The sequence below is a fragment of the Pristiophorus japonicus genome, chromosome 7 (genome assembly GCF_044704955.1).
Source record: "Pristiophorus japonicus isolate sPriJap1 chromosome 7, sPriJap1.hap1, whole genome shotgun sequence".
Taxonomy (NCBI): domain Eukaryota; kingdom Metazoa; phylum Chordata; class Chondrichthyes; family Pristiophoridae; genus Pristiophorus; species Pristiophorus japonicus.
In genome coordinates, this window is record NC_091983.1 from 17,722,325 (window position 1) to 17,740,284 (window position 17,960).

At 42.6% G+C, this 17,960-nt stretch overlaps 1 protein-coding gene across 1 annotated transcript in view; it reads left to right on the forward strand.

The window, feature by feature from the left end:
• The window catches only part of lmbrd1 (LMBR1 domain containing 1), a 263,585-nt gene that overhangs the window by 158,673 nt on the left and 86,952 nt on the right, over positions 1-17,960 (forward strand). Inside the window, exons 8-9 of the mRNA XM_070884860.1 lie at positions 12,804-12,929; positions 15,993-16,145. Coding sequence (XP_070740961.1) covers positions 12,804-12,929; positions 15,993-16,145 — 279 coding nt within the window. The remainder of the gene's footprint in view (positions 1-12,803; positions 12,930-15,992; positions 16,146-17,960) is intronic.

Here is a 17,960-nt window from a genome sequence, read left to right on the forward strand (position 1 = left end):
TTGCACAGACTCTAGCTTATTTCAATAACCCGAAGATTTGTGTGAATAAATATAAAGTAATGCACAGTTGTAATAAAACATGGATACACGCTGAATGGATGTTTATTACCAGAGTGGAAAAGGAAAGGATGTATGTGTGATTGTCAATTTACTGAAAGTAATAACTTCAATATGAAGTTTTCAATAAGGCTGATCAAGTGTCAGAATATGTCTTGAGATGCTGTGATGAAAATTTACATCTGGTTATTTTGACCCAGTATATCGCATTGGTAAGGCCACACTTGGAAAATTGTGTGCAGTTTTGGGTACCCACCTTCCAAAATTATCTTGGTGCATTGAATAGATCAGAGAGGAGTGACTAGGATAACTCCAGCGGGATACTGGTGTCCAGTGGGTGTGGGTGGCCCCCCCCTCATCTTGTACAGGGCAGTCTGGCATGTGAGTGGTCATCCAATGCTCTTTTCAATGGATGCCTGGATCAGTTCCTATCGAGTGGAGGGTAGCCAATGTAACCCCACTTTTTAAAAAAGGAGGGAGAGAGAAAGCAGGGAATTATAGACCGGTCAGCCTGACCTCAGTAATGGGTAAAATGATGGAATCAATTATTAAGGATGTCATAGCAGCGCATTTGGAAAATGGTGACATGATAGGTCCAAGTCAGCATGGATTTGTAAAAGGGAGATCATGCTTGACAAATCTTCTGGAATTTTTTGAGGATGTTTCCAATAAAGTGGACAAAGGAGTACCAGTTGATGTGGTATATTTGGACTTTCAGAAGGCTTTCGACAAGGTCCCACACAGGAGATTAATGTGCAAAGTTAAAGCACATGGGATTGGGGGTAGTGTGCTGACGTGGATTGAGAACTGGTTGTCAGACAGGAAGCAAAGAGTAGGAGTAAATGGGTACTTTTCGGAATGGCAGGCAGTGACTAGTGGGGTACCGCAGGGTTCTGTGCTGGGGCCCCAGCTGTTTACATTGTACATTAATGATTTAGACGAGGGGATTAAATGTAGTATCTCCAAATTTGCGGATGACACTAAGTTGGGTGGCAGTGTGAGCTGCGAGGAGGATGCTATGAGGCTGCAGAGTGACTTGGATAGATTAGGTGAGTGGGCAAATGCGTGGCAGATGAAGTATAATGTGGATAAATGTGAGGTTATCCACTTTGGTGGTAAAAACAGAGAGACAGACTATTATCTGAATGGTGACAGATTAGGAAAAGGGAAGGTGCAACGAGACCTGGGTGTCATGGTACATCAGTCATTGAAGGTTGGCATGCAGGTACAGCAGGCGGTTAAGAAAGCAAATGGCATGTTGGCCTTCATAGCGAGGGGATTTGAGTACAGGGGCAGGGAGGTGTTGCTACAGTTGTACAGGGCCTTGGTGAGGCCACACCTGGAGTATTGTGTACAGTTTTGGTCTCCTAACTTGAGGAAGGACATACTTGCTGTTGAGGGAGTGCAGCGAAGATTCACCAGACTGATTCCCGGGATGGTGGGACTGACCTATCAAGAAAGACTGAATCAACTGGGCTTGTATTCACTGGAGTTCAGAAGAGTGAGAGGGGACCTCATAGAAACATTTAAAATTCTGACGGGTTTGGACAGGTTGGATGCAGGAAGAATGTTCCCAATGTTGGGGAAGTCCAGAACCAGGGGTCACAGTCTAAGGATAAGGGGTAAGCCATTTAGGACCGAGATAAGGAGAAACTTCTTCACCCAGAGAGTGGTGAACCTGTGGAATTCTCTACCACAGGAAGTAGTTGAGGCCAATTCACTAAATATATTCAAAAGGGAGTTAGATGAAGTCCTTACTACTCGGGGGATCAAGGGGTATGGCGTGAAAGCAGGAAGTGGGTACTGAAGTTTCATGTTCAGCCATGAACTCGTTGAATGGCGGTGCAGGCTAGAAGGGCTGAATGGCCTGCTCCTGCACCTATTTTCTATGTTTCTATGTTTCTAAGTACTCGTTCCTGTTCTTGCTGCGATCCAATCCTGGTTGTGAGATTATTCTCTTGGCTCACGGCTTATCATTTAGCTAGGTGGACAATGTAATGGCAGGTACTCTTATTGCCTCACAGTTCACCCTCATGAGTGGAGGTTCCGCCCAGGGACAGTTCAGGACATTGTGTGATGTTGTGGGAAATGGACGTCATAGCCAACCAATATCTGTCCTGTTTGAGGTGAGAGGCTGAGTGGTCTCCTCTTTTCTTGGAAACTGAAATTTCTCTGTGTGTTTGCTCAGTTTCCCCTGATCCCATGTGTAATTCAAAAGATATAAACAGGTAGAACAGAAATTACCCTTTATTGGTCTCGAACCATGGTTTTCAAATATCACAAGCAGTGTTGATTCCTGGATTCTTTTACCTCAATCTGGTTCAGCAAAATTACTGAAACGAATACCGTTTGTGCTTTAAACAAAGCAAGCTTTTATTTAAAAAGCAAATCCCGATCGGGGACTTTATCAGACAGAAGGAATGCAAGTCTGTTCGAACGCACTCACTTCCTACGGAAAAAGTGACGTTACATTGTAAAGGGACGATGGTTATACATTTTCGGCAAAAGATAACAAGATAGGGCCAGAGTGACATCCCAGCTCAGCCCATCTCTTTTGATCCCTCCTTCCCTTTGTCCACTCATAAGCCGACCCAAGCATGGTCCGATTTTAAACAAAGACCTTCTGTCAATGTTTCAGGTTAATAACATGATTTAATAAGACCTTGAGGTTTTTCTGCAAGCTGTGGGTTTTGTTTCAATATGTGTTAGTGTTGTAGATGTCATGGCTATTCCTCCATGAATTCTTTGTTAGCTTATATTGTCCCTATACAATTCCCACATTCTCAACTTCAATGTCTCTATACATTTTTAAACATTCACATTCCCCCCTTTTATCATTCCATGATAACACTTAGGATCATTCTAGGAGTATCGCATTCATCCGTTCACACTCTATTTCCTGAATCATATTGTTGTTAGTGTCGAGTAGTTCTTTAGTTCGTTGGATCATAACTCGGGAGCCCTTGACCACAAGAGGGTTTGCTAACCTTGCCATCATTACTTTACAACAAAGGTTAAGGCAACCAACAATTAGATAGGATCTCCAAGATCCATCTGATAGCCAATCAAATCAGCTAGATCCTTCTGCTGGTGTGGATAACTTCTTCACCTCCCTTCTTATGTGATCAGCGAGATTGGTTATGTTTTCTGAACTATCAGGAATGTAAGTGCAACATTCAGATCCTATCAGGGCACACGTTCCCCCTTTCTCAGCTAACAGGTAATTGAGGGCCATTCGGTTTTGTAATCCTACGGTCCTTATTGCTACAATTTCAGCTGTGATGCCCTCCAGAGCTTCAGCAGTATTGTATTGGCCCCCCTCCTCACGTGATAGTTTGGCTCTGAATCCATCTGACAGTCTCAGTTAGGGTTACTGGAATGGGGCGCAAAGGAAATCCCCCTTTGGAATGTATAGGGAATGTATAGGGAATGTGAACACACCCAACATCTAGAAAAGTTCCCATTTTGCGCATAAACATAAGACATGTACAAAAAGGTGTTTACATGGAGCTCTCGTCTCTGTCTCCCCTCCCATGCGCCGAAACTGACAAAAATCAACACTATTATACAGACTGTGGCATACAGACAGTTTCATCTTATGGCTCAGGATTCAGATAAATAGTCCAATTATTTTGCTGATTAAAAGAGTTCAGTTTTCCCGTCTCTCTTCTTAGGTCACCGTCGGTGTAGCTGGCTGTCTATCACTACGGGTAAAAGTTCAAACTGGTCCACGTTCCAACGGCCTTGTTCAGCTATGGAGAAGAGGAAGTCTGGAACAGAAACAGAAGTTAGAATAACCAGTAAAATAGGTTCGTTAGAGGGTGGTGAGCTTGCAGTGGTGCAGGTGAACCCAGGCACTTTTCCCCTCAACCTTGGCTGCAGTGGGGGTAGTGAATAACACCTGAAAAGGCCCCTCCCATTGTGGCTCTAATCCCTTCCGAATCCATACTTCCCTGGTGCCACGAGGGACAATTCGGGTAAAATTGGGAGGTCAAGGTGAGCATCTTGAACCTGGTTGTGAGCTAGTCGCAGAGCCTGAGTCAGAGAAAGAACATAGATGGTCATCAGTCGAGCTGAGATCTAGGAACAATTTCCCTCATTAACACCTTAACAACAGTTTGAGCCTTATTGTCCAGGTTAGGGTAGGCTTCAATTCATCTGCTAAACACATCTACTATTACTAACACATATTTGTAACACTGAACTTTTTGCAACTCAATGTAGTCCAACTGAAATGTCTCAAAGGGACCTTCAGGTAAGGGCGTTTTACCCCAATCACAGGGGACTCCCTTCCCTGAATTATGTTGCTGGCAAACCAGGCAACGACTACTGATGTTCTGGGCGAGCGCCTGGAGTCTTGGGTGCCACCAAGTAGCCAAAAGTGTATCACTCATGGTTCTTGCTCCACAATGAGTAGCAAAATGCATACAATCAATAACCCATAGAGCCAACTCGTCAGACATGCAAGTCTGTTCCGCGGGAGTGGTCCAGAGTTTAGAAACATTGTCATAAGTACATCCATAATATTTCCACAACAGTTTATCTTTTTCAGGAGCGTCCTCCTGTGCTTTTATAACATCTTGGATGGTTGGCATTGGTTTTTCCGAGGCTAACTTATCCTTCGCAGGATTGTTTTTAGTCTGACTCATAATTTTGGGCACTACCATCTGTTGATCACGAGAGGCCTGTTTAGCCTCTTTGTCAGCACAGTGGTTCCCTATATCAACCAGAGAATTTCCGGTAGTGTGGGCGATACATTTAACAATGGCAATGCTTTTGGGGAACATGAGGGCTTGCAACAAATCAGATACTAGCTGTTTATGGGATATCTCATTCCCCTGTGAGGTTAGGAATCCCCTATTTTTCCATAATTGTCCGAAATCATGGGCCACCCCAAAGGCATACCTAGAGTCGGTATAGATATTGACTTTGAGATCTTTGGCCAAGATACAGGCTCGGGTGAGGGCGAATAGTTCAGCTTGTTGGGCAGGATAGGCGGTTTCAAAAGCGGCAGATTCCAAGACCTGATTCTCCTGGTTTACTATGGCGTATCCTGAGATTCGTGTACCTTCTGGATTAATTCCGTCAACATACATAATACAGTCTGGATCTTCAATTGGTACATCAACAAAATCTTCCCTGACTGATGTGGCCTCTTAAATTAAAGATAAACAATCATGACTGGGTTCTTCCTCATCTTGGGGTGGCTCAGTAAGAAAACAGGCCGGATTAATTGCAGTACAGTGCTGAAAGGTCAGTTTAGGATTGCCTGTGATTTCAGTGGGTTCTGTCGGATAGAGGGCCAGTCCACTGGGATCTCAATCGGATCAATGGGAGTATAACCCACTTGTGAGTGGTCCTCTGCCCACACATGAGGATCCACATAGTCAGGTATTTGCACATCCCGGCTGGTAGGGTCAGCCTCGTCTATAGCCTGGAGCACCATAACTTCCAAATCTTTAGCGTGGTGGGGCTCTTTTTTCAACCACGCTGCCCCTCGCTGCAGCAGGAACGCCATCTTGCCTCTGTCCTCGAGGTCGACTGCCTTGATCCTTCTCTCTCGCGATTCTGCCAAAACCGCTGGAAGGGTACCTATGAAATTGATCTTCTTCCCCAGGAGTCCTGCCACTGGAGCTGGGAAGGTATTTTTAGATCGTTCCAGTCGGATCATTGCCACGCAGTCGTGATGGATGGTCTGTGCCTCAGGTGCTGCACTGGTCTGTTCTCTGGTGCCTGGCCCAAGCAAAGGTGAGGTTTTGCTCTGCCTCTGAGCATGGGGGACATCGATTGCTGGAGTGAAGAGGTCTTCCCATTTCCACTGGGATCGTATGCTAGGGTCACGTGATAGGGTGCCTGCGGCAGGTCCGGAGACCACCACTGAGGGGTTCTAGTGGTATAATACTGCCGCTTAAGGGTTCCCTGTTTTACAATAATCCCATCATCTCCACACTCCAAATGCAACTGGAATTTGCAGAGGAGGTCTCTAGCCATCAAGTTACAGTCCAGATTGGTTGTGATAACAAATCGATGTTCCACCGATTCTTCCTGGTAACCCATGTTCTGACACCGGGAATGTCGAGACTTGTCCCAGGAATCCTGAAAGTTCCTGTGTTTCAGTAGAGGCAGGGAGTTTAAGCTTTGATTGTACAGAAGACATGAAGGCTCCCGTATCTATCAAAAAGGGTTGCCACTCATTCAGAATTGGTTCGTCGTCCGGGGAGGATCCCTGCACAATCAATACGAATCGGGGGACGGTTGGCCAAAGAGGTTGTTCTGGGAGAAGTTAGTGTAAGATCCCCGTCCTTGCCCCCCTCCTCTTCCTCCTCTTCCTTTTTAGTGCTGACGGGAGGGACAATTTCTATTCCAATGTCCTTCTTGCCCACAAATAAAGCATCCATCTAGTCTTTTCCAGCCCCGACCTCTTCCCATACCAGGCCGGGGACAGTAGGGCGGTCCGTAATTAGCAGGGCCCGGGCCATTTGGGTGTTTGATATAACCGTATCCCTGTTTATCCAGCCAACCCTGCACGCAACACTGCGGTTCCATCTGGTATCCCCTTGGGTCGGGTTTTGGTCCTTCCACCTGAGGCGGCTCTTCCTTTCTAGTCACGTATTCAGTCTTGACCCGGGTTGAGGGCGCACCTCCCCCCTCTCCTTTCTTTTCCTGCCAATAATATTTAACCGCCCTTTCCATCTGGGCTTTACTATTATCTGCCCAATTATTTGTCCGGATAGCGTGAGCAACCGAATAGGGCAGGCACTGAAGTAGGATAGCGCAGAATTGAGGAGAATCCTCTCCTGCCCTGAAGGCATTATCTCCTGATTGACTCCCGTATATTTCAATCGGCAGTTTCTTCACGCTTGGGTTTAGTTTCTAATACTGTGGCCATACTGATGGGCTTCTGAAGGGTCGTGGTGAGAGAATTGAAGATAGCGTTTAGGCGATCCTGGATATCGTTAGGATGAGTAACCAACAATGCATCATGAGTAGCACGTCCTAGGTGAGTTAGAAATCGGGTGTGTTCAGTTGGGCTCAAGGTTTGCTTTACCAAGGCCCGCAGGTCCCTTGATTCTGCATTATAAACTGAAATAGTTGTTCGAAGATCACATAGACATCTATAGTGGGGTGGTCTGCAGCTTGTTGTGCATCAGGGTTTGGCATTGGTCTGACAGGGAATTGGTGTCGGGACTTTGGGATCTTGGAAATCATTTCTAGGTCGGAGGATGTTTCGGAGCTGTCTGACTGCTTGACAGTTCTGTGTCTCGATCGGCGGGGGTGTTTGCTATGTCTTTCACAACTTGGACTGGTAGATTGACTAGAAGATTTACGGGACTGTCTGTGATATCGAGATATAGTTCTGCCCTTTCGAGTGTGAGATCTGGTCCTTTCGGCTATATTGCTTGTGAATTGGGGATCCGAATCGCTATCAGAGGATGAGGAGTCAGTTTGGGTTTGTTGCTTTGGTGGTATGGGGTTATTTTTAACTCCTCTCGCCGGAGGGTAAGGTGGAGGGTGTTGGGAAGAGGACTGGAGCAAGGGGCCAGGGGGTGCGGGAGGCGCCATTGGGCGCTGAGTCAGTGACCATTCATCAATTTCATCATCAGCCTCGGTTAACACAAAGCCAGCCATTTGACTACGTAGTCGGTCAATACCTTTCTCAGAGGTCCCAGAGGATCTCTTAGTAAGTTTCTCGTGCGCACATTCTTTTTTTTAAAGACGTCTACAGTTTTAACATGTGTTCCCTCTGTCAATGAGAGTCCTAATTTAATAACATTGATTTGCCAACTTGACAGAAGTGATGCATCTTTTAATTTTAATTTTTGACAATCCCTGTGCTTTTTTTGCTACCTCTACGCTTCTAGTGCCACCTAGAGGCCACTGGTCATCTCCTAATAATTTGTTCAGGGCTCCTGATAATTTTCTAAAGTCTTCAGCTCTTTCAGGGAATTCCTCACATAACTTTTGTAGCGGACTATCCGCATCCGTTGTTTTATCCAACTGATTACCCATTTTCACGCTGCCCCTCGTATTTAAACTGACTCTAATTACCGTGTCGTTACGCGTTCGCGTCGTCGTGCGATTTGAACAAACTTAAAATAAACACAGACTTTACTGAAACTAACACTGACTTTGAACAAACTCAAAATAAACAGACTTTACTAAAATAAACACGGACTCCCGCTTCGCCCCGCGGTTCGCGTCACCGCGCGATTTAAAACACTTTAAAACACTTAAAATAAACAGACTTACTGAAACCAGCACTGACTTTGATATTACCCCGCGGTTCGCGTTGCTGCGCGTTCGCGTCCCACGTTCACTCGGCCGGGCGCTCGCGCCGCCGCACGTCCCGCGCCGCTACGCGTTTCACGCTGCTGCGCGTCTGCGTCAGCCCTCCTTCACTCGGCCGCACGCTCACGCCGCCGCACGTCTCGTGTCGCCGCACGTCTCGTGTCGCTGCGCGTTCGCGCCGCCGCGCGCTTCTCTCACCCTACCTTTCAAGTTGCTGCGTGATTTAAATTCAATCAGTGCCTAGACGGGCCAAGTGATATACGAGGTCGACGTCACACCTGACTTGAACACCTATCCTCTATTTAATTCCCCATAAGCCTTACTTAATTCCCTGTGAGCCTAATTTTCTAAATTTGACTTCTTATGAGCCTTATTTAATTTCCTGTGAGCCTAATTTTCTAAATTTGATTTCTTATGAGCCTTATTTAATTTCTTTTAGTCTCCAAATTTCCCTATCCTTTCGCGTCACTGCGCAGTTTAAATCCAATCAGTCAATGAAAGCCCTAATTTAATGGAGTTTTTCTGCCAACTGGACAGGAGTGATTTTTTTTTAGACTGCAGTGGAATTTTTCTCATAATTTAAAATCTCAGAACATTTTTTTTTCAGCACCTATTTAGTACGTTACTTTTTTTTTTGTCTTTTCCATAACTAGAGAGAAGTCTGGCACGTAGGCTGTGGACAGCTTTTCGTTATCTCAATTGTTCCAGCCTCAAGGTCGTGTTATTTAATATAATTTTTTTTTGAATCCTTTTGAATCCATCTCAGTTGTTTTGCTGTGCCTTCTCTGAATGTTTTCTTTCGACAAGTAAGTGAGCATGTTAAATCCTTTTTTTTAACCACCGGGACCATGTATTTTTTCTTTTTTTTTTACTCAACAAACCTATCCTTTGTGCATTTCCTGGCTCCGTAACTTATCATCCGAATATACGTAATTCAATAAGGTTCACACTCTTAAACTTCCCACATACAGGACAACACTACGAAGGGTTAAAAAAACTTTCATTCTGTTTGAAAAAGTAGGTGGAGCTAAAACAAACCACAACTCCCCGGCTTTTTTTTTTACAGTAAAAATCACAGAAGCATTTCTCATTTAAACAGACGTTCACAAGAGTCTCTTTTCTTTCCTATTAATTTTTTGGATCCATGATTGATCATCTATCCCTATCTAGCCCTAACTATAACCTATCTTTCCAAGTCGCCGCTTGGTTTGCGTCATTGCGCAATTTCCCTATCTCTATCCCTATTCTAAGTTTGAAAGGTATTCACCAGATTGTCCTGGATCTCGTTCAGACACTACCTGAGAACCAGCGAGTGGCTAAACTTTCCTCAGACTTTTGAAACCGGGGGAAACTAGAGCAGTATTGAAATCATACTCACTCCAGTGGCCACTTTCCCCTCGTCTCGTCCAAGGCTAGTCTGGCTCTTAATTCGCAAGTTTTCAGCAGTCGTCCGTTGAGATCCCACTTCTGACACCAAATGTTGATTCCTGGATTCTTTTACCTCAATCTGGTTCAGCAAAATTACTGAAACGAATACCGTTTGTGCTTTAAACAAAGCAAGCTTTTATTTAAAAAGCAAATCCCGATCGGGGACTTTATCAGACAGAAGGAATGCAAGTCTGTTCGAACGCACTCACTTCCTACGGAAAAAGTGACGTTACATTGTAAAGGGACGATGGTTATACATTTTCGGCAAAAGATAACAAGATAGGGCCAGAGTGACATCCCAGCTCAGCCCATCTCTTTTGATCCCTCCTTCCCTTTGTCCACTCATAAGCCGACCCAAGCATGGTCCGATTTTAAACAAAGACCTTCTGTCAATGTTTCAGGTTAATAACATGATTTAATAAGACCTTGAGGTTTTTCTGCAAGCTGTGGGTTTTGTTTCAATATGTGTTAGTGTTGTAGATGTCATGGCTATTCCTCCATGAATTCTTTGTTAGCTTATATTGTCCCTATACAATTCCCACATTCTCAACTTCAATGTCTCTATACATTTTTAAACATTCACAGCAGAGGCAGGCTTCCACTGCCTCAACTTGATGGCGTAGTTATTGAAAGATTAAGCACCAAGGCCTCCCATCCGTGATGGTGTGTGTCTTGATTAGTTCATATAAGGCATCCACTAAGCGCTTATAACGTAAAATGGAAACAAAGTTGGTACAATGGTCTACTAAGTTGATTAATTTTTACTTGCGTGATGTCACCCGTATTTTGGAATATCTTCAGCATCTGTTTAACATTGTCTTAAAACCTACTTTTATTGTGATTCAATAGCAGCTATTTCAATCTTTCAAGACCCATTTATATTCAGATTGTTGGCGTCCTGTTTTTGCAAGCTATTTAGAAATTCTGCTCAGTTAGTTTTCCCATAATAAAACCAAAATACTGGTAATCTCAGCGGGTCAGGCAGCATCTATGGAGAGAGAAACAGAGTTAACATTTCAGATCGATGACCCTTCTGGCGAATGTTCAGAATGAACAGATTCTTAAGCAGCACTGAAAAGGGAGGGGAGGAAAGAACAAAAGGGAAGGTCTGTGATAGGGTAGAAGGCATGAGAGATTAGAGAGACAGAAGGGATGATGGGCCGACTTGAGATGGTAATGGAAGAAGTTAGAAAAAAATTAGAAGCTCGTTAACTTTTTCTTTTGTGTAAAACTAGTTTTGCTACTGGTTTCACCTCGTAGTGAACCATAACCCCTTATTGTAGATCAGCTGTATGTAATTTACCATTTTGTTGGGGCAGTCCTTTAACCTAAAGTCCTTCCCCAGATTCATTTGTATCGAGAATTGTACCATAGTTTTAGCCACTGTCACAAAAGTCTGAACGGAACTGAAATATTTGAAAATATATTTTCTGATCAGCGGGATTGTTCCCATTGGCACAAGTCAGCATGCGATCACATCCAGTCCCTGGACAAGGGCAGCAGGCGCATGGGAGCACCATCACCTCCACGATCCCCTCCAAGTCACACACCATCCTGACTTGGAAGTATATCGTCGTTCCTTCAACGTCGCTGGGTCAAAATCTTGAAACTCCTTCCCTAACAGCACTGTGGGAGTACCTGCACCACACGGACTGCAGCGGTTCAAGAAGACTGTTCACAACAATTAGGGATGGGCAATAAATGCCGGCTTTGCCAGCGACGCCCACATCCCATGATCGAATATTTTTTTTTAAATCACTCTGCCAATGATTTTGCATTTGGGCTTAAGACCCACATTTTGTCCAAAAGCTTAATTTTTATATTTAAATTGATATGTCAGTCGGAGTGCGTATTATTTCCCATGATTTATGATAGGATCCCCTTGCATGCTTAGACTGCCCATCTATATTGGGCATTAAGAGAAGCTTCATGAGTGAAGAGGCCGAGACACTTCGATTGAAGACACTTCTTTCTGTGGCTGTTTTATTCCTCTGATTCTCCTTCAAATAAATGCTGAAGATGGATTTGCAAGGGTGGTGGTGGTGGTAGAGGTGCTGGAGAAGGAATAAATAGATAGAGAGAGAGAGAAATGAAGAGAGAAACATCCCAATAGAATAGCAAAAGCCAGGGCAAAATTTGAGTCTTAGAGGGACTCCTAAGCAGTTGTGGGTTGGATGGTCTTTGGGTGGGGTGGGGGGACTTCAAAGTCCAGAGGGAGGCATAGTTATGTAGAAAATGCCCTGATAGATATACAAGGAAGACATTTGAAACCAATCTTATTATCAGAATGATGATGTACGAGTAGTTTCGTGCCAGAATAAAGAGATGCATATTTTAAAGTTTAAAGTGTTCAAAGCCTGCTGGGCATCATTAGAAATATTAAATGGGCTTGATGGGGTCTCTGGTTCTGGCTGCTGTTCTGATAGGAGTAGCTAATGTTCCAGGAAATAGGTTAGCACAGTATTTATGTGAAGGGGGCGGGGGGAATGGTCTGGTTACTTGTAACTGTCAGTTGCCCACCCTATGTGATGTTATTTATGGATGCCTTTTGGTAGTGATGATGTGTATGCTTCAATCTGCAAACTAATAATCTATCAAAAATGTCTTTAAAGAAGTAATCTTTAACTCTTGCTAAAATCTGCAAATTACTTTATCTTCCGGCTTAATGCAAGAAGACCCAGTTTAGTTGCTGCTTTTTTAATTGTAAGTTATCACCTTGTGATTATTCATAATGATGAGAATTATTCTTGTGGTTTTCATAATTTAATCCAAAATGGCAATCTGGAATAATGTTTTACTGTGTGCTGAGAGTGGATATCAAATCAAACTGTACTGCTCTAGATAGTGTAAGTCTAAGGTTTATTTAAGAAGGGGGATGTTGCACCTTACTGGTCATATGAATTTTCTGGCATAGGTAACTCCTCTCAAATTGTACTAAAATTAAATGTATTCATGATGGTGTTTTCTGTTGGCTTGGCAATGTTCGTTTCCTGTACTGAATACTCATTCTGTATACTTTTTCCTTCAAGGCTTACGGTATGTCTGCATTGCCATTAAGCCTAATAAGAGGTACAAGGAGTGTGGTTTATGAACGATTGCAGAATACTGAAGACCTTGAAGAAGTGGACCAGCAAGTGGAGAAGATTAAATCCAAGGTTTGGGTACAAATGTTAAAATGTCAAAGCATCAAGTTTCAGGATATTTTAACCATTTTTCAACAGAAAGGATTAGTTAAGTTTACATATATTTTGAAGCATACATTATTCACAATGTTTTCTAAAATGTACTCTGATGCCGGACAGTTAAAATACTAATGAGTTAAGCTTTGATGTAATTTCCCCATAGTTTGTAAATAATAATGTGGCATAATAGTCACTGTACCGGACTAGCAACCCAGAAGGTCACGAGTTCAAAACCTGCCATGGCAAATTGAAAAATTAAATTGAAAAAAAATATAATTTGTGGGGTGGCTCGAGAAAAATACCTTGAAAGCTGCTGATTACTGTAAAAACCTGGCTGGGCCCCTAATATTTTTCTAACGAGGAGCTTGCCACCTACTTGGTCAAGTGACTCCAGTCGCACACTATGGGGTGACTCTTAGTGCCCTCAGGGCAACTCAGGATGGGCAATAAATACTGCCTTGTCAGTGTCACCCACATTGCAATATATTTTTATAAAAACAATTCTCTCTCCTGCCTTGGTAGCCACCTCACACCCATTGTGTTGTGCAATTTATGGTTGTGAACAGAGGAAGATTTAAAAGGCACCAGACAGACAGACAAAGGCAGTCAAGTGCAGCAAAGTCTCAACTATCCAATAGAAGTCTGTGAAGGCAATTTTGGCCAAGATCAGAAGTAGCAAAAAGCATAGGGCCTGAAATTGGCCGATACATAAGGTCCGCCCATTTCTCAGTGATATGCCGGCGGCATGTCGTTTCATACCGCCGAGACCAAAGAGGACAAAATTGGTCAAAGTTTTTTCGCCGTTATGTCAGCGGTATGCCAGCGGGAGGTTTTGTAACCTATTAGTCGATCCAGATGGACTTGCTCTTCGATGGACGTTGCGGCATTGAACTGCGCATGCGCAGGATTTTTTTCTTGCCATTTTTTTTTTACAGAGGCGTTTTACACGCGATTTCGGGGCGCAGTGACTTCAAGAGGAGGGAGAGAGAGTGAGAAGGAGCAGCAAACTAGTCGACAGGCAGTTACTTTAAAAACACATTGCAGTTAAAAAAAAATATTCCTAACAACTAGTAGTTCTACAATTTGAAGAATAAGAAGACATATTTTACAAAGCAATAAAAAACCAGAAATATTATGGAAATGTTAAAAAAAAAAAATCAAATCGCAGGAACATCGAGGAAAAAGGACGGGAGGTTGAGGGCACCCGCCTTCGACGAGACGGAGTTATCTGCCCTTCTCGAGAATATTACAGGGAGCTAACGAAAGGTGGTCATGGAAAGCTCTCCCCCCACACCCCCCCCCCCCCCAAAGGAGTACAGCTGTGTGTGTGTGGCGCTCTGTTCATTCACTGTGAAATAAAGATGCTTAATGATTTGTTTCTCCTCGTCTTATGAAGTCTTTTTCATGCGTGCATTTAAAGAGTTTGAAAAAGCGCACATGCAAAAGATGAGAATATCCAATTCAAATCATAAGGGAATACATTTGTTAGATCTTATCGTTAGACATAAGCACATCCCTAAACATAAGCTCAGACAACAAATTGCATTTATATCGGAACTTTAATGTAGAAAAACATCTTGAACTTCATAGAGACGTTACCATTTTTGAAGCCACTAACACTGCTATACCCAAGAGACTCTCTCGGGGAAAACCCTAAGCTTTGAACACATGCTTAGGCTTAATGTTGCCCTGTGAAAGATATTCTCGTCTTTTGCATGTGCGCTTTTTCAAACTCTTTAAATGCACGCATGAAAAAGACTTCATAAGACGAGGAGAAACAAATCATTAAGCATCTTTATTTCGCAGTGAATGAACGGAGCGCCACACACACACAGTTGTACTCCTTTGGGAATGGTGGGGGGAGAGCTTTCCATTACCACCTTTCGTTAGCTCTCTGTAATATTCTCGAGAAGGGCAGGTAACTCCGTCTCGTCGAAAGCGGGTGCCCTCAACCTCCCGTCCTTTTTCTCGATGTTCCTGCGATTGATTTTTTTTTAACATTTCCATAATATTTCTGGGTTTTTTTGCTTTGTAAAATATGGAATATTTTGTAGCGTTCTACAGTGTTACATGTTACTCAGTTTGGGTGAAGGGTGGTAAAAGCCTGAATTGAAGTTTCATCTTGGTCAATTTTTCGATAGAATTTACGGTACAGAAACCGGTCCTTCATCCCAACAGATCTACGTCGGTGCTTATGCTTCACACGCGCCTCCTCCCATTCTACTTCATCTAACATTCTATTTTCTTCAGATCAGACATGATCTTATTGAGTGGCGGAGCAGGCTCGAGGGGCAAAATGGCCTACTCCTGCTCCTATTTCTTATGTTCCCTTTTATTGTACAGGTATTCTATGCTACACCATTAGCTCATGATAATATCAGTTAGAAATCTGCCTCTTATTTATTGGATAAATATTTGTTAGTGCTTTGTAACCTTCATTCCTCACTGCAATTCCATTTATAATGTAGTCTATTGAATAATTCAGACACAAAGTAAACATTTTAAAGACATTTATCAACACTTATGGGTGTGAAATTAAGGAATGTTCTAAAGTGTAAAGGTACCTATGAAATGTAATAATGTATTTGTCAGTTTTATTCTCAAAGGGGTATGGCTGGTATTAAACTGACAGCTACATCTTTGTAATGATGCAGTCGACTATAATTTGTACAATTTTAGAATTCTAGGGATTCTTAACCCAGTTTGTAGAGGATTTTCTCTATAGTTTTCAAATATCCAACTGATGCAAGTGCATTGTGGCTTAACAGAAAATCATAAGATTTTCTAGTATTTCTGGAGACACTCTGGTTTTATGAGTTAGAAAAATAATTCAATGGACTTTTACTAATCTTTTTATAAAACTTTATTAAATTACATTTTAAAAAAATAAACTGGATTATGATGGTGTTTACTACCATTTAAAGCTTGAGAGCGTATTCTGATTCCCAAGTTATAGACTTGCTTGAATATGTGCTTGTCTCGGAGAAAAACGTTACCTAAATAATGCTCTGTAATGGTTTTTGAATTTTCCAACAGTGCGTGGATGGTCGCCCACTGTCCATAGGAGACCGAAGAGCTTTACAGAAACTGGAGGAGAAGTTGCGAACACTTAGAAGAAGAGACAGACACCTGGAAACTGCTGAGAGAAGTTGCTGGTTGAAGTTTTGCTGCGCTCTTCGACCCTTTAAGGTGCATATATTAGATCTGCTGTATATACATATTGCAGATAAATTATTGCGGAGACTTTTGTGCTTACTTGGGTAGCTCTTTAAAAAAAGATACATTCAATGGGTGAGCAGAATATATATTTTGTTGACCTTGTGGGCCTCAGCATTACAACATTGTGGATAGAGTTACAACTTCTGATGGTCAGTTGACCATAACATCATCTCTCGCTCATGGGTTCCAGTATAATGTGATATTTAGACAAAATGGTCCTCAAACATTGTACTTTGATGGAACAGACCCATGTGTATCCAGCCTCTTGGACCGTTGTGCAAGAGGCAAGGTAATGTAAAAATGCCCAAAATATTATAAAGGGGGGTTAGGGCGGTGAGGGGAATGGAGACCTACTTTGTTTTTTGAGAAGTGTTGTTGTGGGTGTAGCGATTAATTCAGTGTTGGGTGCTCATTTGTAGAAGTTAAAGGCTGTGCAACAGCTTAATTTTGAGTATTTGAAGAAACATTTCCACAGATCTATATTGCAGCGTTGCTCAGATGATGAGTTTGGTTCTGTTTCTCCCCCGCTTCAGTATTTGGATAAATAAGTGGGTGAAGGGCAGTCGGAGCATGAAATGTAGTCAGGTGATGCAACTTAAGGTGATTTAAAAGTTATGAAAATATTCATATTGCAGTAGGAGTCACAGCTGTTAAATAACTTCAGATTCATGCAACAATTTTGTGTTTTTATTTAATCAACTCTTTTTTTTGAGGGAGTATTATACTTAAACTGCTAAAGCCCCTCCAGATGTTTTCTACTCTAATTCAAATTTTCAAGAAAATGTCTTACGAAGTCTTTCTCCCCTCTTCTCTTCACCCCGCCTCCTCCCCCGCACCCCTGCCACCTCCCAAGCAAAATAGCGACAAGGGAGTAAATGGCACTCGAGAGAATTGATGAATTGTCTCAAAACATTTATCCGCAGACAGTTGATGTCTGCATTTATAGTAAACTCATTTGAAAATGTTGCATGTCAGCAACTGGAGGCCATACATTATTTTAAGAACATTTTGTGCCAGAATTTGCATGCACTGCATAGTGAGACTTGTCATCTTAATACAGAGATTGGAAAAGTTGGATTACGAAGTTGCTCTTATGGATGGGACGTTAAACCGAGGCCCTGTATGCTCTCTCAAATGGACGTAAAAGATCCCAAGGCACTATTTTGAAGAAGAGCAGGGAAGTTATCCCTGGTGTGCTGGGGCCAATATTTATCCCTCAATCAACATCACTAAAACAGATTATCTGGTCATTATCACATTGCTGTTTGTGGGAGCTTGCTGTACACACATTGGCTGCCCCGTTTCCTACTTTACAACAGTGACTACACTTCAAAAAGTACTTCATTGGCTGTAAAGCGCTTTGAGACGTCCGGTGATCGTGAAAGGCTATAGAAATGCAAGTCATTTTCTCCTTCTTTGAGAAACCTGGTGATTCATTGCAGCCAGAAATACTGAATCTTATATTTCTTTCCCCATCCCTTTTCCCCATCCCAACTTCTAATATTTCTAATTGAGTGAATGGTTGTTTGTATGTGTAGCTATAGTGATGTTTCTTTCTATATATTTCTCTCTATCAGTTCCTTTTACTGCGTACATGACTACAGTTTGACAGAGGAGGGTGCCACTGATTGCACTTGCAGTAATATCATTCCATTAACCTAACTGAGAAAAACAGCATAGTTATTGGGGCTGTTGTGAAGGATCAAGGAAGATGGCTTGGGGGAAAAAGAATATTAAAACGTTGATTTTGAATGATGTATGAGTCAGAAAGGTCATTTAATAAAT